Below are 21,963 nucleotides of genomic sequence, written 5' to 3'. Positions count from 1 at the left end.
TGCTTATATTCCTTTAGAGATTTGTTAATACTTCTGTTGTTTTTCTTTTATTTATTCTCTGTATCAGTAATATGGTACTCTAAAAGTCAAAATTATTTTTGTGGATATACTATAGTTCATTTGGTACATTTCTATATTCATATTTCATAGTTCAATACTGTTGTGCCTCTGTTAAGCTGGAAAAAATAATGTTTTTGTGTGATCATTTATATTGCTTCTGATGTATATAAACAATGTCGATATGAACATTCATATTTAATAGCCTAGCTTAGGAATAGCTCTGTTATACTAGTATGAGCTCACTATTACCTAACAATCTCAGTAATGGCAATCAGAAATCTAGTAAAAAATAAATAAAAACCTGAGGATATTATGGGTGTGTGTGTGTAGCACTTGGAATCAAACCCAACACCTTTAGCATCCCCATGGAGCTATATCACCAGACCCTCAGGAATCTTAAAAGAAGAGCCCCTGGGTACTCTTAAGAGCTAATATAAATATTTATTCAAAATTGGTTGTAGATGTAATTGTAAAACCTAAAACTATATAAATTTTAGAGAAAAATCTAGGAGAATGTATTTTTAACTCTGAAGTTTATAAAGGTTATTTGGAGGATTTCACAAACATAATTTAAAAAGGATAAATTGAGCATCAAAATCAATACATTTTCTACTTCTAAAACAAACTATTTAGAATATGAAAAACAAGTCAGAGATTAGGATAAGATATTTGCAGAGCACACATGTGATAGAGGTCTCTGTATATAGAGTACATACAACCAGAATAAATATTTAAGTGCAATTCAGTAATAAGAACTCAAAACTTGGTAAGTAAGTGAGAAAAAGAATTTAGTTAGATGCTTCACAAATAAGTAAATTAACAAGAAGCATGCAGAAACATTAGTATTATTAGTTTGGTATCAATAGTTATGAGGGAAAGTAAACAAAAACTATAAGACACAAATACTTATACATTTCGATTTCTAAAATTAAAATAATAAACATGAAACCAAATGTAGGTGATGATACAGACCAACTGTAATTATCTTGCATAACTATTGAAAATATAAAAATTACCACATTAGAATATATTTGGCAGTTTTAAGATAGTTAGGTATATACCTACCATACATTCCAGGTTTTGTACTTGTAGGTATTTGTTAAAAAGAAATATCAATATATGTCCACATAAAACCATGGCATGAAAGTTTACAGCAACTTTATTTGTAATAGACAAAATGATCCAAAGGATCATCAACCAACAAATGGATGGGTTGTGGCAACAGATAAATAAGTCATAAAAATGAATTCATGTATGAATATTTACATCATGATTATTAATGTAGAAAAACCAAGGACAAATTAATACATACTGTACGATTACATTTGCATGAAAAAGGAAATGCCAACAACATGCTATGACAAAATGCAAATCAGTTATTGCTCATGGACAGAGGTTGAATAAAACGCTCTTGATACTGAACTAAATTTGTATTATTTGGAGTGTGGTGACAGTTTCAGAGGTACATCTATGTGTCAAAATTAATATAATACTACATTTTACATATGTGCATTTTCATTTATTTCAATTTAATTTCAATTAACTAATGTATACAGATATTACAGTAAAGTTGAAAAAATTATCTAGAACCTTAAAAAAGATATTTTGATATTTAGATTGAAGCTGTGTTCAATTTGTAAGTTAATTATGGAAAACTAGTAAAAATAAATGTTTAATTATTCTGTCTATGAAAGAAAGTGTCTTTTCATTTGTTCAAGCCTTCTTCTTTTAACTTTCTGGAGTATGTGAATGTTTCTCTCAAATTGAGTTTTCATATTTTGCTAAATACAGTAACATGTATTTTCCTTTTGCTATTGTAAATAAGGTTTATATCCTGTAACTACTTATAATTTTATATCAATTTATGAGTGTTGATTTACATCTTCTTATCTTGTTTTAGTTTTATCATTGATTCTCTAGGGATTTTGAGATAGAAAATTATATAATCCGAAATTAAATACATATAATTTTCTTTTTTGTTTTATTCTTATGCCCCTACACGTTTCTCATGTTTAAGTACCTTGACTAACAATATAAATATGATACCAAATTAAGATGGAATGTGGTACAAGCTTCCCTTGTTCTGTATCTCAATAGAGAGATGTCAGGAACAACAAGGAAGTGGAAATATAGAAACTTTGAATATATTAATTAGAAAATAAATAATGAAAGCAATATTGAATAGTACTTCAAACTAAAATTGCCATTCTTCTTCTATAATTTTTTTTTTGTGTTTGCTTGTTTGTACAGAATTGAGGACACAGAGACAAACCCACATAAATACACTTATCTCACACTAGACAAAGTTGCCAAAAACTTACAAGGGAGAGAAGACAGCCTCCTCAATAAATGGTGCTGGGAAAACTGGAAATCCATATGCAGCAGAATGAAACTGAACCCCTATCTCTCACCATACAAAAAACTCAGCTCAAAACGGATGAAGGACCTAGGAATTAGAACAGAGACCCTGCACCAAATAGAAGACAAAGTAGGTCCAAATCTTCATCATGTTGGCTCAGGACCAGACTTCTTTAACATGACTCCCAAAGCACAAGAAATAAAAGCAGGAATCAATAAGTGCAATAGATTCAAATTGAAAAGTTTTTTCTCAGCAAAGGAAACTGTCAACAATGTGAAGAGAGAGCCTACAAAGTGGGAGAAAATCTTTGCCACACATACTTCAGATAGAGCACTAATCTCCAGAATTTATAAAGAACACAAAAAACTCAATCAATAAATGGGCTAAGGAAATGAGCAAACTTTTCACAGAAGATCTTCAAGCAGTCAACAGATATATGAAAAAATGTTCAATATGTCTAGTAATAAGAGAAATGCAAATCAACACTATCCTAAGTTTTCATCTCACCCCAATTAGAATGACTATTATCAAAAATACAAGCAACAATAAGTGTTGGTGAGGATGTCGGGAAAAAGGTACAGTCATACATTGCTGGTGGGGTTGTAAATTGGTGCAGCCACTCTGGAAAGCAGTGTGGATATTCCTTAGAAAACTTGGAATGGAACCACCATTTGACCCAGTTATCCCATGCCTAGGCCTGTAAACAAAGTACTTAAAATCAGCATATTACAGTGACACAGCTATATTAATGTTTACAGCAGCTCAAATCACAATAGCTAGATTATGGAACCAACCTAGATGTCCTTCAATAGATGAATGGATAAAGAAACTGTGGTATATATATACCATGGAATATTATTCATCCATAAAAAAGAATAAAATTATGGCATTTGCAGGTAAATGGATGGAGTTGGAGAATGTAATGCTAAGTGAAATAAACTGTCCCAAAAAACCAAAGGTCAAATGATTTCTCTGATAAGTGGATGATGATACATAATGGGGGAGGAGGAGGCAAGAAAGGAGGAAGGATGGATTATATAGAGGAAAATGATGGGGGAGTGGGAAGGGGGGGAAGGAAAAAGAATGAGATAGACATCATTACCCTATGTATATGTATAATTACACAAACAGTATGACTCTACTTAGTGTACAACCAGGGAAACAAAAGTTGCATCCCATTTGTATATAATGAATCTAAATTTAAAAAAAAAAGAAAAATTAAAAAAAGAAAAAAATTGAATTGACTCAAAATGTGAAAGTATTTTCTAAATTGAGATTTTTGGGGGGGTATGTAGCTGGATGGTAGAGTACTTAATTTCGTACCATGTTGAAGGACTTGGGTGAAATTTCCAGCACACAGAAAGAAAGAATGAAAAAAAGAAAGAAAGGCAAAAGAAAGAAGGAAATAAAACTTGTTATTATTCATATTACAACAGAATAACAAAGAAAAATGAATAAAACTTACTGTTCATTTCTTCCATCTATAAAGTCTCAAAAAAGAAAATTCATCTCCCCACCAAGACCTTCCTCATTGCTTTCTTCACATCCTTGTTCCTCACACTATATATTAGAGGGTTCAGCATGGGAATCACTGTGGTGTAGAACACAGAGGACACCTTCTCCTGGTCCAGAGAGTTACTTGAAGGGGGCTTGAAGTACATGAAGGTGATAGAACCAAAGAAGATCCCCACAGCCATGAGATGAGAGGTGCAAGTTCCAAAAGCTTTGGACCGGTTCTCTGAAGAGCGGATGCGAAGGATGCTATAGAAGATGAAGGCATAGGAGATGGTAACAGCCAGGGTAGGCACCAAGGAGTTGAGCCCCGCAATAACAAAAAGTAGAAGCTCATTGAGGTGCGTGTTGGAGCAAGAGAGATTGAGGAGGGGAAGAACATCACAGAAGTAATGATTGATGATGTGGGATTTGCAGAAGGTCAATTTCATCATGGCACTTGTATGAGCCACGGCAGACAGAACACCCAGGATGAAGGCCACCAGCACAAGTAGTGAGCAGAGCCAAGGGGACATGGTCACGTTATAAAGCAGTGGGCTGCAGATGGCAACATAGCGATCATATGCCATGGCAGTCAGGAGGTAGCCCTCGGCCACCACAAAGACCACAAAGAAAAATAGCTGGGCCATGCACTCAGAATAAAGTATTGTGTTCTTCGTCTTTATGAAGTTCACCAACATTTTTGGGGTGATGACAGTGGAATAGCAGAGATCAATGAAGGACAAGCTGCTGAGGAAATAGTACATGGGGGTGTGAAGCACAGGGCTGGCTGCAATCAGGAGTATCATGCCCAGGTTCCCCACTACTGTCACCACGTAGATTCCCAGGAAGAGGAGGAAGAGGGGCAGCTGGAGCTCTGGCTGCTGTGTTAAACCAAGTAGGACAAACATGGTTGCTGAAGAATGATTTGCAATGGCCATTCTTCCTTGAGATTTCTGTAGAAATGAAAATTGAGAATTACATTAAAGAGCATCACGTCTCCATTTTCAAATGAAACAAAGCCAGCTCAAGAAAGTTAGTGAGAACAGAAAGACTAAGTCAAATTTTCATTGTCTCTGATTCCAATGTCTGTGCCCTATCTCCCTAAATCACCCTGGACTACCTTCCAATTGATCCAGAATTTAGATCACAAAAAGTGCTAGTGGACTAAGAAATCTTTGTCTTCTAAATTTGGCTGCAAATTAAAATCATGCTATATGAGGACAATTACTGATAGTCAGGTACTGATGGTAGAAAAGATTAATGTTCTAAGCACTGTTCCATTGTTCCCAGTTTTCTCGCACTCTCAGACCAATAAGCATCTCCCATAACATCTGCATTCAAGGAAAGAATGACACTTCAGAGGCAGCATTGAAATATTCTTTTACTTGTAGTTGGAGTGAAGGTGACCATGAAGTCGGGTGTAAAACATCCAATCATCTCTCCCTGAGAGAAATCTTTCTAACAGCAGGACACCAGTGCTGAAAAGTGGAAGTACTCCTGCAATACCTCTTGGCTCTCCACTGAGCTGGCAAAAAATGAGAATCAGGGGCTTCGGCACTGCATTCACCAATAAAAGACAGGTGCTGAGCTCAGGAGAGTCTTCTCAGATCTCAAGATTCCCAGAAGGGTCAGTTAGCTGCAACCTTAGCAGTGAACAACTATCCCCTTACATATAAGATGGCCATACCCAATGGAGCAGTGTTTACATGGCAGAAAAAGATGATTCTTCAGTTCCTGAAAGAATGTTGCTGGTGGTGTAAACCTTGAACTTTCCAATGCTCAGTACCAATGGGTGTTCAGGCCCTGGATCTGAAGAAATAAGTGTATGCTGTGTTTTTCCCAGAAGTGTTGAGTTGGTTCACACTCTTTCGACATTAATTGGGTCCCTGAAGGGAACTGAGTATATGTGTTGTCAGGGTATCAGTTATTCTATTCTTTTATTTAGAAAAGGAGACTAGAAAAATAATGATCCTCCTCCTCCTCCTCCTCTTCCTCCTCCTCCTGTCCTTCCTTCCTCCTTCTTTGCCTGCTCTTTTTTCCTCACTGATTGTATATTACTTCCAGACACTTTCCATATTTTATTTAATTTTTCAAAACCCCCTAAAATATTATTTACTATTATGTCCCTATTTTCATGGTTAAAAGATAGAGGCAGAGGATATTGAAGAGTAGAGTCAAAACTAGAGTTGAGGAGGTAATAGTGGCAGAGTCTCTCTTTGACACAGTTTACTTCACTGATGGATTAATGTCTTCAAAAGTGTCATTATCTAACTCATCACAAAACTGAGAGGATGAGAGCCTAAAAGGAAATGTGAACGTTTTTAGATGCTAAAGAAAATCCAGATTTCAAAGCACTTTCCTGGAAAGTGAGAATTTAGATAATGGGAAAAACTGAGCTTAGGGCTCATGCATGGTGAGCAGCCTGAGAACACTGCTTATCTAGGAAGGGTTCAGAGCAGGAATTGCAGAAACCCAGCACAAACTTCTACACCTCATAATTCTAAGTACAGCTGATATGGGCTTGAAGAAAATACAAAAAGAGTGAAAGAGATATTTCTGGCTTTGGAAGACATTATCCACAGAATAGTAAACATTAAAAATGACTGAAAGAACATTTCCCCATAGTATCCTTAATGGACACACTTAAGACATTTTGTCCGTAGCTGTGAGCTAGTTTTTCCAATGTCCATGAAGCTCTGTAAAGGTAAAGAACAAATGAAACAAATAGGGGTCCATGTATATTCAAGCATTTCCCAGCACCTGCATGCAAGTTCACAGTGAACATGTGAACATTAAATACTTTATATAGTAAAATAGACATTATTATCTCATATACATGTAAGACTGCATGATCGATGTGATCCTGCAATATGTACAATCAGAAAAATAAGAGATTACACTCTATTTATGTATGATACATCAGGATGTATAAATGCATTATACTGTCATGCACAACTAATTAGAACAAATAAAATCTAAAAATTTTAAAAATAAAAAATACTATATATAGCCCAACTGGAAAGAAATCTGCCGAAATCTTCCCATTCCTACTTGAATACAAAAATTGTAAATGAACTTAACAATGTGAACTGCTACCCTGGCCAGCAAACAAACATGAAGGTTTCGGTGGCAGGAGAGCTATAAGGTCAAGGGCTGGCTGCTCTGCTGACCAGCTTGCAATAGTGGTCAAGCTATTTGATGTAAATCTCTCTTCTAGTCTGTGAAGTGGAAATGAGAGTACCTTTTTTCAAAGGAATGTTATGATTGACTAAAATAATGAATGTAGATATTTGTTATCTAAAAGCACTAATCAAAATTTAATGTGGTATATTGTTGAACATAGAAAGGTGCATAATGTGGGGAGGTGGAAATGCCACCTCCTAAGGAGAAGATGGACTCATGAGTCTCCTCTTCATCCCAGGTCCTTCACTGTGGTTTGAATAATGAAAATATGCTAAACATTTGGGGCTGGTCAGGCTTTTTAACATTTGTGTCCCTGGATTTGGAAATTCTGAGACATTAAATTTTGTCTCTTTTTGGAGAAGATGGGACATGGAGGCTCTTCGTTTCAAAGAGGGTCCTTCTAGCAAGGGCTTCTGAGGTCAGTGGCAAATGAACAAGGGATATTTGGGTCGAATGAATCCTTGATCTCTCTCCTACAGGCCAAAGAATATTTATTCAAGATAAAAAAGAAATTAGAAATTTATGTTTAATATTCTGTGAAAAATAAACACTCTACCTGGGATCATAGCTTCCTTTGTATCTTATCTCTTGGAGACTTGTAGGAGGAGACTGGTGTACGAGACAAGAAATACTAATAAACCCCAAAACCAGAAGCACTTCAGGGAAGCAGATGCTTCAGAGTTGTGGAAACCCCAGGGAGGCCTCTGCACCAGCGTTGCTCACATTCAACCTGGAATTATTCCCACAGGTTCTGTGACCCAAGTCATAAAGAAGTGACAAGGCCAGGACTGCTAGACAAGTAGAAGGGAAGACCTGACCAACTGGAGGACAGTGGAGCACATGCTCCTGGGTAAAGTAAAAATGTTGCATGTGGGTGGCACTGTTGCTTGTCACCAACTGCCCTCCTATCAGACATGACACAATTGCCATAAAAGAAACTGGACACTCACCTGGATCCTGCACAGAGACTGATGTTCTTAGAAACAGATCACTTTGCTCATGTCACAGATCCCTCTTATGGCTGACAAAGCCCAGTGCTTTCCTAGGGCCTGATGCACACATTTATATGTCAAAGACTGAATTGTTGGGGTGGCCAAAAAAAAAAAAACATTAAACTATTTATCCAAGAGTACAAACCCTCAAGCAGATAACACTTAGCTTTACCAATCTGCAAAGCATGAGGGTGGTATGAAAAGCACTTTTTATCTAAGGTTAAGTGAGTTTAGGGATCTCATTAGAAATATAAAACACACTCCTACACATATAAATCCCCCAAGACCAACAGAGCCCAAGATTAACAGAGTGATCACTATTTAATAACCCTCTTCAAAAATCATCTTATCATGCTCTTAGCTCCCTGGTGATACCTGTCTCAAGAGGGGTGAAACAAGTTCCTGATTTTATATTCTCCAGTTGTTGATGAGGATTCCGTAATGCAGAGAAATCAGAACAATGATTTCCCAGAGTGAATCAGAAGTCAGTAGCTGGTTCTTGACTAATATTTCATTAATTAGTTAAAATCAAAAGGTGGGAGAGAGGTTAAGGATGATATAAAATTTTTCTAAAGCTGAGTTGTTGGGACTAATGACACGTTAACTAACTCAGGCTGACTCCTTACTTCCTGGTGAGTGAGCAAAATCAAGGCTCAAAGGCGGTTTCAAAGGTTCATGAGATAAACCGGACCACCCTCAGGGATTGGTTAACTACAGTTCGGTGAATGGGATCAGCTTGTGCTTGCCATTTAGTCCAATGGGACTCTCGCCTGCGTGAACCCCCTTGCCTTGCTGACCTTTAAGCTGATTGGTTCCCGCCTAGCCCCCACCCTACATAAAAGCTGTGGAACTTCCTCAATAAACAAGTTCCTGCTGAGACGGGTCTCCCTGACGCGTCTGATTGTTCTCCACCCAGAGGGCTGGGAGCAGGCGGTCAGCCGGCCCTACCTATCCTGGTCTGACCTTGTTGGGGAGGGTCCCCTTCCCGTGCCTCTGGTCGAGAAGGGCAAGGGGGCTTAAGACCCCGACACTGAGTTTATTCAATTTTAAAACTTTTTGTCTTTAAGGTTGTCACACTTACTTTTGAAAATGTTTTCAAGATCCAAAGTATTCTCTCATTTTATGATATGATCCTAATGTAGATAGGCACATATTTTGTTGCTTGCATATTTATTTGTGTATTTTATTTGAATTATTTAAATGGCAAACCAAATTTTAGGCAAATTTAGTTCCTTATTGAAATTTTGCTGTCTTGGAAAATCCAAATTCCGAGAACCATAGAGTGGTTAACATAGGACAGAATGGTTAACATAGGAAAAGATGTTCCCTTTGCCCTTCCCATCCAAGAGCTTGGGTCACAAATTTTCTAGGACTCTTAGGAAAATGGTCCATGGACTCCTTCCCTCTGAACCAATCTTTAATTACTAGGACCCAATCACTATGCTACCTTTGCTCCTATACATTTCCTGTGACTATAGTTTATGTCATTCAATGACTTAGGCAACTTTCATCTATGTTTCATCATTACACCTGCCTAAGGTGCTTCTTATTTGGGGACAAGTGAGGAATATATTCTCCTGAAATAGAGTCACTCTCAAAGGAGATCATAGTACATAAGAGTCACATCACCTATCTTGTGCCTACAACCACAAATACCAGGATTTCACCTGCAAACTGCATTCTTTAAGGATGTTAATTAAAAAGCATTCACAGATCTCCAATGAATTTTACACATAAATGGTATATTAACATAATTGACTCAGAACTGGACTTACTTAATAGTTTAAGTTAGAAATCTTTCCCAAGAAAAATAATAGTGTTCACTATAATAATTGTTCTTTATGTTATTACAATTTGGCAATACTATGTATAGATGCTCATTATAGTAATAGACATTGGTCTAAGCCCTTTATAAGTATAATATTATTTTTGTCAAAGTAATTGTCTCTGAGGAAATCATTGAGACTCTGAAACTCATATTCCTCATCTATAAAATTACAGAATTCAAATGCATAATTTTTCATATTTCTCAGTGCTATAACTCTATGATAAGTACATTTACACAAAAAACAGAAAGGCAATCTTTGTGATTCAATTGTTGTTTAATTCAGAATTTCATCCCAATAATTATTTTGGGTGAAAAGGTAGAAAGAAGTAAAAGACCCTGGATTGACATGTAGGAGACTCAGTCTATACTCTTTGTTTTATACTTATTATTGGTGGTCAAGTTAAAATATTGGAGTTTAATTTTCCTATACATAAAACAGCTACAATTGGTTTATAGGGAAGTCATACATACATATAGCATACAATAAAATAAAATATAGAAATTGTGAGGTACTTTAAGAAGTAAGGGATTAATAAACTCCAACAGTCACCCCAAAGAAAGCCCAGGAAGTAGTGCTCTGTTCTTCATACCATTCTCTTCCCTCATTCATGTGGATACCTTTCTGGACAAAATCATTCTGTACAAAGGTGATGGTGGAAGTAGATTTGTTGACATAAAATAGCATATAGGAAGTGTATAGGACTTATTCTGCCTTACTCAAGGTAAGAATATATCTGACTTTGTAAGAACTTCAGAAAACATAGAAGGGTCTACATTTGCAGTTAATCTCAGGAGGGAAAAAAAAAAAACAGTTTCAAGAACATAAAGAAATGAAATCATTGTACTGGGCATTGTACTGGTGTTGGTCTCAAATGACAGTTATAAATGGACTATGAATGTTTTTAACCACTGTTCTCCAAGATTACAATATGAATCAAAGAAAGATATCATTTTATGTAATGACAGACACTGATAAAAACCTGGTCTGAGCATATACTACTATCTAAAATTTTGACATTATCTTAAAAGAGTTGAAGTCATGTTTTGTGGTTTTAGGACTCACAGAGTTTTAGAATTGTTTTTCTGGGCTATTGTCCCAGTCAACACTCTAAAGAACCCCAGAGAAAATACATAACATTTAAATTGATCTCAGAGGTCCTTGTGTCCCTGAAGACCTGTGGTATAATAATAATAATAATCATCACCTCTAATGATACACATATCAGTGTCCCAATACCTGCAATACTTGTGAATGTTGCTTGAATGCTACCTTATATGGAATACAACAAGAAGAAAAGAGTTTTGCACATGTGCCTGCATTAAGGATCCTGGTATGGGGAGATCGTCAGATGTTATTCAGATGAGCCTTACATGCAATCAAATGAACACCGACAACAGAGAGCAGAGACCACAGGAGAGAAATTGGAGTGGCACAGCCACAAGCTAAGGCAACCAGCAGCCCCAGGAAGCTAGACAAGGAAAAGAACGGATGCTCCCTGGAGCCTCCATGTGCTTGTCAGCTTTTTCATTACTGTGATCAAAAGACCAGAAAGAACAATGTAGAGGAGGAAAAGTTTATTTTGGTGCACAGTTTCAGAGTTCTCAGTCCATAGATGGCTGACTCCATAGCTCTGCCCAAGGTGAGGCAGAACATCATGGCAGCAGGGCTTGGCAGAGCAAAGCAGCATGGCAATCAGGAAACAGAGATAGAGAGCTCTGCTCACCAGGGACAATATATAAATCCCAGAGGCAGGCTCCAGTGATCTGTCTCCTCCAGTCACAACCTATCAGCCTATAGTACTACCTCATTAATTCCAATCAGTGGCCAAATCCTCTGATTATGGTAAGATTCTCATAACTCAACAATTTCCCTTCTGAAAACGATTGCATTGCCTAACATGTGAGTTTTGAGGAGACACCTCATATCTAAACCATAACGCAGTGAGACCCAGTTGAAACCTTGACTTGGGCCCATTAACACTATTTTTTTCTGACCTCTAGAATTGGAGGAGAGCAAATATCTGTTATTTGGAGCCACTACATTGTTAGACATTTTTATGACAAATTAGTTAGGAAACTAATGAGTCCAAGACAATGATTCATCATTGGCTATCTACATGGAAGAGCTTCTATTCATTCCACATACATAGGTGTGGGGGTTCCCGGGAACCCCAGCCTTGGGCGTGGTCAAGATGGCGCCTGACGCTGAGCCAGAGGCGGCCAGCTATACAGTAAACAACCAGCGAATTCCAATAATTGGCTAGTTAACGATGTGACTAGAGCATGCCCCCCCCTCGTGCACCCATCCTGTGCCTGCAGCTGTCCGCGTTTATCTCGTGTACTCTCCCCTGATTGACTGAAGTGTATATAAGCCTGGTGGGTGGGAGAGTAGGGGGAAGAAGCTGAGGAAGGGACGGAAGGAGCGGAAGAACTGGCGGCGGTGACGGCGGCGACGGCGGCCGCGGCAGCAGCGGGAGCGGAGCTGGAAGGAGGGAGTACGCGGGAGTGGAAGGAGCTGGGAAAAGGGAAGCTGAGAGTGCGCAGAAGCTAGGGGTAAGAGAAGCGTAGGAAAGAAACTGTGCACAATAAACTTCCAAAGCTTCAGACGTTTGCCGTGTCTCTCTCTGCGGGCAGAGGGGACGCGACACATAGGTTTAAGCCATGTGCAGGTCAAGAGACGGACAACCTAAGACTGGAGGCAGAAAAAGGTCTCATTCCCCACACACATGGTTACAGTATGGAATTGTTAGAGTCAAGAAGAGGATAGAGCAGTAAAAATGAAAAGGTCATCTGTAGTCATACTTATCTGGAAACTGAAACTAACCACCAAAATATATGTTTCACTTACTTACAAGGAAGAATATATTTTTCAATTGATCAACTCAACTGGTGTCTTACAGTCTTATAAAATTTTTAACTTAAATCTATAGTCTGCAGTTTAACAATTGTATCAAAGGGTTTCTAACTGAAAAAATATATATATAGTACAATTAAATTTAATCTTTTTTAAAAGACATGACATGATTAATTAAGGCTATTTCCCCAAGACAATGAAGCCAGATACTTCTGTACAATGACTCTTCATGCTGGATAAAACACCATATAGAACGTAATGTTTTGAATTCCACAGAAAATAAATTATTAACTGAATTTGCACATACATTCACTCATTAATAATTTTCTCCCAACACTCAGAATCTCCTTCCATGCAACAACATCATTCCTAGTTTCCAACAGAAGAGAACAATATTGTTTCCACAATCATAAAATTCGAATGTTTGTCTTTCCTCTTTCTGTCAACTCCTGTTTCTCTGAAACATAATCAGAAAACTGAATTGCTCAATAATTTCCAAAACGTCTCCATCATTCTTATTTTGTAAATAATAATAATTTCTCTTTGAAAGACAGAAAAAATGTCAAAAGTCCCTCACATCATTTCATCTGGTTCAGTTCTGGTCCCTATAAGAACCCCTTCATCAGGATGACTGTCTCCCCACAACCACCCTTCTCAGTGCGTTCTTCACATCCTTGTTCCTCAGGCTGTAGATCAGGGGGTTCAGCATGGGAATCACCGTGGTGTAGAACACAGAGGACACCTTCTCCTGGTCCATAGTGTTGCTGGAAGGAGGCTTGAAATACATGAATGTTATAGACCCAAAAAAGATGCCCACAGCCATGAGGTGGGAGCTACAGGTGCCGAAGGCTTTGGACCGCCCCTCGGTGGAGCGAATGTGGAGGATGCTAGAGAGGATGAAAGCGTAAGAGATGAGAATGGCCAGTGTAGGAGCTAAGGTATTAACTCCTCCAATAATAAACAGCAGTATTTTATTGACACGGGTGCTGGAGCAAGATAGAGTCAACAATGGCAGAATGTCACAAAAGTAATGGCTGACAGTGTGAGACCCACAGAAGGACAGCAGTGACATCCGGGAAGTATGGACCGTGGCCCCAAACAAACCCAGGGAGTATACCACAGCCATCATGATGGAGCAGACCCTGTGGGACATGACAACGTTGTAAAGCAGTGGGCTACAGATAGCAACGTAACGGTCATACGCCATGGCTGTGAGGAGGTAGCCTTCTGCAATGGCCAAAGATAGGAAGACATAAAGCTGAGTCATGCACTCTGGAAAGGAGATGATGTTCTTCTCTGACACGAAATTCACCAGCATCTTAGGGGTAATGACAGAGGAGTAGGAGAGATCAATGAAGGACAAATGACTGAGAAAGTAATACATTGGGGAGTGAAGTTGAGAACTGACAGCAATTAAGAGAATCATGCCCAGGTTCCCCACCACTGTGACCACATATATTCCAAGAAACAGGAGGAAGAGGGGCAATTGAAGGTCCGGGCGTTTTGTTAACCCTTCCAGTATAAAATCAGTCACCGAAGAGTGGTTTGAAGTAGCCATTTTCTTACAAAATATTATCTGTTAAAAGAGATAAAAGAGAGACATTAAACTTATCTTCTGATTTCCAAACAGAATTTCATGCTCTTTTTGGAGTTTTCCAATCCTGACACCCTCATTGTCCTATGACTTCATATTTTTAAAAGACCTCTTAAAAGCTCAAGCACGACAACTCTGAATGCAACCCAGAGCCATGATTCCACCCAATGCAACCAGTCTGAAAGCTCCTCTTGAAATCAATGTGCTTTCATTTTCTTCCCAGGCTTAAAGCTCCAACTACTACACCTTGAGAAAAACCACAGATGTTCCATACTTAACTAATCTTTTGTTCATACTATTAGAATAAGCCCTCTTACCCTCTTCATCTGAGCATAGGACAGTAGAACCTACAGACCTTGTGACTTCTAGGCTTCAGATCTACCTGTAGCCATGTGAGAACTGTCCATTTCAATTCCCAACCTACCTACATGAATCGACATACTTAGCATTCTCTAAAACTGGGGACTATGGAACATAGAGATGTCTAGGAAGGGGTCACAAATAGAGGAAAAGAACTTATAGAAATGCCTCCAATCACTTCTGACTCTCATTCTCTTATGAGTGGACCAGGACATTTTTCCTTTCATTGGGAATTTGATTGACAGAATTGCAGTGCCAAAGGCCATCCTTTGACTTTAATTCGGATCTTCTTTTCCAGAAACAACAAGAAGTAGTGTTAACCTTCAGGTGTAACAGGAGCCATCAACACAAGATTGCACCTTCACTCCCACCCATCTTTCAAAGCCAAATGCTCACTGACATTTCTTTCCAAAAAGTTAGATCAGAATTGTAGGTCCTCCTGTTCACTGAATTTGTTTCCTACAAACTTCAAGCAGAGCTGAAACATTGTATACTACCTTTGGAATCAAGACTGATACTTTTTCATAGAGACATTTTATTTTAATTCATGATACACAAGAGAGAAACATGAAGAATCAGGACCAAAATATGGTTTTAAATTTTATTTTTCCAAAATGAAAAAAAAATCAATGAAGAAAAAATTCCATTCACAAAGTGATACATTACTTTCCTTTTATTTTTCACAGCAAAATATTTTTCATGATCACAAACAGAAAAATTTTCAAATTTGCTGCAATATACTTTCACTTTATACCTTCTGCAGCATGTTAATGGTATTCAATATTTGTATTGATTTCAAGGCTGAATTATGTGGGATGTTATCTCTAAGAACAGAAGAAGAGATAAATGCATATCCTAGTCTCTAAATTCAGGAAATTAGCTAATACTCTAAGAGGAAGACAAACAGAATCGCCAAAACGAAACACCAAACAGCCCCATTGACAATACCCAAGAAATTGGACCATCTTCATGTGGATGCTGTGAAGATTTTCAATGATTTGTTCAGATGGACACAACATTTGTGATATTCACAGAGAAACCAACACACTGTGAAAGTTAGTAGAGACAGAGGTGAAGCACTTTGGGTTCAGACCCATTTATTAGGTACCATAGTTTTTGATAGGTTCACATAGCACTAAATTTCCTTTTATAATCTCAGATAATACAGAAATCTTTCCTACTAGGAAGGGTCATCCAGAGACCAGAACCCCAGTATTCCTATCTCTCTGTGAAGAAACATTCCTGCCGATTTTAAGATTAAAATTACTGACCTGTCAGAGTAAACAAATCACAGTAGTTGGTGCTTTGACAGTGCACAGCAGATTGAGGACAGCAACAGATGGGCAGGAAAACCTCATTTATCTGCAGATATTTATTCAGTGTCTATATTACAAAATAACCAAATGTAAGTAAAACACCTTTAAGAAATCAATTATAAGCATCACATTATCCATTTATTAAAATTCATACACTGAACTTTAACAATTCACACATTGGTCAGCCCTTAAATATATATATATATATATATATATATATATATAAATATATATATATAAATATATATATATATATATATATTTGTTGTTGTTGTTAGTAAATCATTTAGCATAATTGAAAGAGAACAGAATGAAGACACTGAATTTGATAGGGGTAGGGAACATCATAAAGATTTTAAACAAAATTAAGGGTGACAAGAAAGTAGGCTTCTAGAAAAAAAAAAAAAAATCCTCAAACTTCCAAGCTATCCAAAACTTCAGAAAGTCTGGTCAGGTGAAAATGCACAATAAATACACAAAATAACCTGTTTGCATAATCATCATTGTCCCTAATCATCATCCAAAGAATATTTATTTATTTCCAATATCTTCAATTCAGAAGGTCAGAGGAACATGAATTGCAATGTTTAAATTTCCTATCAAAGTAATTCAGTAGATGATTCACTCAGAAAAATGGGCAAAAATGAAATATTAACTTATGTGAGATTTTACTGAAAATGAAATGTTATTACATCAAAAGAAAGTGAAAATGAGTGATTACCATTTGCATGGTCTCTGCTCACCTACAGCACAGATGACCATAGGTGATGTGGTCTCCTATAAGAAGGTACTGCTTTGATTCTCTTCCAAATTTTCTCAGTGTTTGGTGACCTGCAATTCTGCTGCCTTTAAAACTTTATAAAACAACCACAGTGTAACAAAAGTGCCTGTTCCTCCCATTAGAAACATAAATGCATATCCACAAAAAGTAGCTGGTGATTTCTACCATCAGTCATTCAAGAATGTGAGAGTCCATGCAGTTTACCAGGAGCTTACAAGTTACTCTCAAAATTGTCAGTGTGCTCCTCATATAACATATATACAAACATAACTATAGGTGAGCATACTTAGAATAAAAATGAAATTTTGAGTTTAGCTTTTTTGAATGAACATAGATAAACAAATTTACAAAAATCCTTCTTATAAATCCCTACTTTTAAATAAAACAACTATGTAGAGTAGGTATTGGTCTATTATTTTCTCCCAGTGGAAAGATGGTATTTAATGAAAATTTACCTAAACTAACCTGCTGAGTGCTACAGAATATAGAATACAGCTGTTGAAGAAACCCCAGGATTTTCATTTTGGGGATGGAATTTGATTCAAGGGACATGACTAAATAGTAGTGGCTAGACATCTGAATCTCAAATACCATTGTAGCTGTACCTTTAGACTCTGATAAAGCTGGCATTTTAGCCAAGAATATAGGGTTCATAAAGTTCAGTTTTCTGGGTTGAGAATGAGGTCCACTTTTTCAAGGGATTCAAATACAATGGAAAGATCTTCCAATGTTTATTACATTATTCCAAACAATTGTTACAAAATGTCTGCATGACTTTCATCTGAATGAAATATTTATTCATTTCAAATCCTACCCCTATGACTTAATAATGAAATAGGTAAGAAAGCCTTCTTGTTTGCGGCGAGAAGAATGAACCCAAGGCAGGACTGTACCTTGATGTAGGATCTGTGTAACAGGGGCAGGTCATTTACCTCTGAGTTTATTTCCTCATCAATAAGAAGAGAAGTTATGAAGACAAAGTCTGAATAGACACCTGCAAGTTCTAAACCACTATATGACTTTGAGAAATTATTTTATTATTTTTTTTTAAGTTATAAAATAGTATCTGAATTTGCTCTCCAATTGACTTGAGTTCTCCTCAAAGGAGCAAGTAGCCTCAATCAGAGTCATAAATGGGAAAGCAGGTGAGAGTGTGTGTTGCTCAAGAGCAGGGGAGTAGCAGGTTTGCTCCTGGTTGTTAAGGAATGGATTGCATTCAAAAGGAAATGAAAAACTGTAGCTTTTATTCAAGAAAAGGAGATAAATAGATCCCTGATGTCCCTACAGTGACACTGGAAAAATTATCAAGGTTTTGGGAGCATTTTGCAGACCATGAATAACATGACATTATGATTTAGATTTAAGAAGGAGCTGTTTCTGCTGTCAGGAACATCTATGGCAGTAAGCTGCTCTGGAAAGCACTGGAGCAACAGGAGAAAGTGGTAATTGAATGCTGTCAGCTTGGCCAGGCTTCCACATCTAAAATAATCCCAACAACGTCTTGAGCATTGACATTGATGGTTAAGAGCCCAGTCACAACTCAAGGTTGATAACTTAGCATTGATGCAACTGTACCAATGGGACATGATTTAAATAGGAAAAGCCAACTACAAAAGGAAGAACTTAAAGATAGCCTACAGGAACCGATTTTAAGGTAGCAGGACATTAGAATACTAGGCTCTGCAAGGTTTGCTTCACTCATTTGTGGTTCTGAAAGGCATACTAACACTGAAATGCAGATAATGGGAAATTAAATCATCCAGGGTACATATGGACAGAAAATAAGCAAATGGGTATATGTTAAATTTTATAATAGTTGGTCTTTTTTGCAATGTGTGTTTTGGAGTCATATAAAAATATGTGAATACAATCTAAAAAAAAATGAATACAATATCGTAGTGCTATGAGTTTAAAGTCACTCAGTAGCCAAAATAGCCAGAATTGAATCAGGGGTTGGTCCTTAACAGTTGGGTGACTTTTAAAAAATTATAGTACCTATGACTTGATATCCTCAACTGTAAAGTTTGTCAGACAGGATTTAATTTTGAGAATACATACAATGAGTCACTAAAATTGAAAAAAATTTAAATGACCGTACATATAAAGTGTGATGCGTTACCTTGCATTATTAATTACAGCATTTAAATATACAAGTCAAACGTCATGCAGGACTTGTATGACCTGGTAAGAAATGGATACTCACTTACCTTAAGATATTTGCCTGAGAAACTGGAATCCTCTATTATTTGCAAGTCTTGCAATGAGACTTAGAAATATATAATTCATTCCCAAAGGGATGCAAAATCTCCCAAGATTTGGCCACAAATGCAATAACAAAATTAAAGAAAAAATAAGTTAGATCTTCACATGCTCTCAAAAACATTTCCTTACCCAAGGGATTGATCTCTGTTAGTAGAAATCAATGATGAAATAGATTTTGTTCTTCAGTAACACTTTAGAAATTACAAAGTGTTTTGCCAAAAATTATCTTTCCTAATTTTTTTTTTGTCTGAATCTCTATTTCAGATGATCTCAGACAACTTCAAGAGATTTGTAGTCTTGGGCAAGTTCCCATTGTTTTTCCTATTTTAGATACTATCTGTATTCTGTCATGGAATTAGTAAGGGGACACAGGGTCTTAACTACAGTTATTACTGGAACATTTTTTTTCCTACAAAAAAATGACTTTAATATTTTAATTAGGAACCTGTTCAAGTCTCAATTTTTTCCTTTGTGACCTAATACTAGATAACTTTCATATTTCTGTAGAATAATGATGTGAATACATTACTGATGCTTCCAGAGACCTCATTTAGTTGAGATATAAATGTTATTCATTTATATGAGATGGGTTCTGCCATGTTGCCCATGTTGAACTTGAACTTGCAATCCTCCTGTTTCAGCCTCTGTAGCAACTGGGATTACAGTTTGCACTGCCATCCCCAGATTTTATAAGTGCAATTTTAACAATTCAAGGAAGCTATTTTTATTCCATACAAGTAGTCACTTAAGTTACAAATCATTCCTTTTTACAGTATCATTAGAATTTACATGTAAAAATATCACAAGTATTTTTGGGGGAGGAGGGATTTCACACAACCAATTTGATTTCTTTATTGATTATGTTTATTCAGACCATTTTCAATGGATTTTGATAAGTTGTGGTTTTACAAAAAGCTGCCCATTTCACCTGAGTTTTAAAGTCACAGTATTCTCAGGATGTGTTTTGCTGTATCTGAAATTCTGATTCATGTTTCCATTTTCTATTCTTAGTATTTATTTGAAACTTCTCATTTAATTTATTAATTTTGCCAAAACATTTTTCTCTTTATTCGTAATTTATATAGTCCACTTTTTATTTTGTTGTTCTTCTCTTTTCTCATTTATTATACTATCTCCTGTAATATTTATTTAAATTTTACAGCATTAAGATATCATTATTGAAGTACTATTACTCTTGCAGATTACCTTAATATTTACATTCAAACCTTAGCACATTAACTTAAAAATATCTTCTTTTCTTTCAATACAATTAATTCCAAGCCATAATTAACCTCTAAGTACTACTCCAGCAATGTCTTACAAGATTTAGTGGATGGGTTTGGACTATGTGTATTCAGTTGTAACTATATTCTCATTTTCATTTTAATTTGTTTATTGCCCTGTGAAATATTCAGAAGTGCTTCATAAAATTTCAGATTTGGGGGGAATGAAGACCTTTGTTTGTAATTTTAAACCGTATTAATCAGAGAATGTGGTCTTTATTTACAGGTTGAATTGTACTTATCGAGCAAAATGTAAGTACTAGTTCATAAGTAAATTTTGAAATATATATTATGTGTTTTTAAAAAGACTTTGGGAAAGGTCACAGGTTTTCTCTGACTTGCAAAAGCTAATCCAAAATAAGGGAGGAGAGGTAAAAAAGCATAGGAGGAAGATCAGTGGAACAGACAAAGCAGAACGAAGGGAACGAAGGGAAGGGAGGTGGGATGGGTTAGGGTAAGACAACGGAATCTGAACTAATTTGTCTATGTATGTGTACCACAGTGAATCTCACCATCATGTTTATCCACAGGACACTAATTAACAACAACAAAAAAAGATCAACTGTAAGAAAATAACAGAATAATCAGTAGAGGCAAGGGAACAGGGGGAGGGAGAAGGGCAGGGAAAGGGGAAGTACTGGGGACTGAAATAGAACGAGTTGTATTCCATGCTTTTATTATGATGACAAAATGAATCCTATTGTTAAGTAAGTAAGAAGAACCAATTAAATAAAGGAAAAAAAAAAAGAATGTGACTTCTATTTTGGTGATGGGATTGAATCTGGGGGCACTTGTCCAATGAGACACAGCCCTCTTTCCTTTTCTTTTCTTTCTTTTCTTTTCTTTTCTTTTCTTTCTTTATTTTTTATTTGGAGACAAGGTCTGGCTGAGTTAGGACTCACTAAGTTACTGAGTGCTGAGGCTGGCTTTGCACTTCAGATCATAGTGCCTCAGACTCCCCAGTCACAAGGATTATAGGTATGTTCCAAACCTGACTGTGAGCTTCATTTTTGAGTACATGGTTCTAGGTGCAGTCTAGTTTATTCATTTTATTGCTCAAATTACCCAACCTTTTTTTTTTCTAGATTTTGTTTGATCTGTACATTTCTGAGAGAGGTAGTATACATACCTTCCTCTCAAAATCCCATGCTACAATTCTAGATTTGTTGGTTTCTTCTTGAAATTCTGCTAGATTTTTATTATCCATTTTGAGGCTTTTTGAAAATGCATACAAGTTTGAAGCTACTATATACTATATGAGGTACCCCCAAAAAACTCATGTGTGAGATAATTCAAGAATGGTCAGAAGTGAAATGATTAGATTATGAGACTTGTAACCTAATCAGTGAATTAATCCACCTATGTGGACTAACTGGATGATCCCTATAGGCAGGTAGGATGTGGCTGGAGGAGGTGGGTTGCTGGGAGTATGTCTTTGTGGTTTATATTTTGTCCCTGATGAGTAGAGCTCTCTCTGCTTCCTGATTACCATGTCCTGATCTGCTTTCTTCCTCCACACGCTTTGCCATGATGTTCTGCCTCAGCTCAGACCCAGAGCAATGGAGTCTGTCATCTGTGCTCTGAGATTCCTGAAACT

At 36.8% G+C, this 21,963-nt stretch overlaps 2 protein-coding genes across 2 annotated transcripts; both read right to left on the bottom strand.

The window, feature by feature from the left end:
- Positions 1-3,924: 3,924 nt before the first annotated feature.
- LOC124958755 (olfactory receptor 8D1-like) lies at positions 3,925-4,857 on the bottom strand. The gene has a single exon (XM_047517153.1). The coding sequence runs from the start codon at positions 4,849-4,851 to the stop codon at positions 3,925-3,927; it is 927 nt and encodes a 308-aa protein (XP_047373109.1). The 5' UTR covers positions 4,852-4,857.
- An 8,535-nt stretch (positions 4,858-13,392) lies between these two features.
- LOC124958771 (olfactory receptor 8D2-like) lies at positions 13,393-16,770 on the bottom strand. Its single transcript, XM_047517202.1, has 2 exons — positions 16,762-16,770; positions 13,393-14,331 (listed from the first exon to the last, which is right to left on the bottom strand). Exons 1-2 carry the CDS (start codon positions 16,768-16,770, stop codon positions 13,393-13,395), a joined length of 948 nt encoding a protein of 315 aa, XP_047373158.1.
- Positions 16,771-21,963: the final 5,193 nt, after the last annotated feature.

Source organism: Sciurus carolinensis, chromosome 11 (assembly GCF_902686445.1).
Source record: "Sciurus carolinensis chromosome 11, mSciCar1.2, whole genome shotgun sequence".
Taxonomy (NCBI): Eukaryota; Metazoa; Chordata; class Mammalia; order Rodentia; family Sciuridae; genus Sciurus; species Sciurus carolinensis.
Note: the sequence above shows the minus strand (reverse complement) of the source record. Positions and strands in the feature narration are given on the sequence as shown.

Coding starts and splice junctions, on each gene's coding strand:
- LOC124958755 (XM_047517153.1), bottom strand. CDS start 4,851: ATGGCCATTGCAAATCATTCTTCAGCAACCATGTTTGTCCTACTTGGT.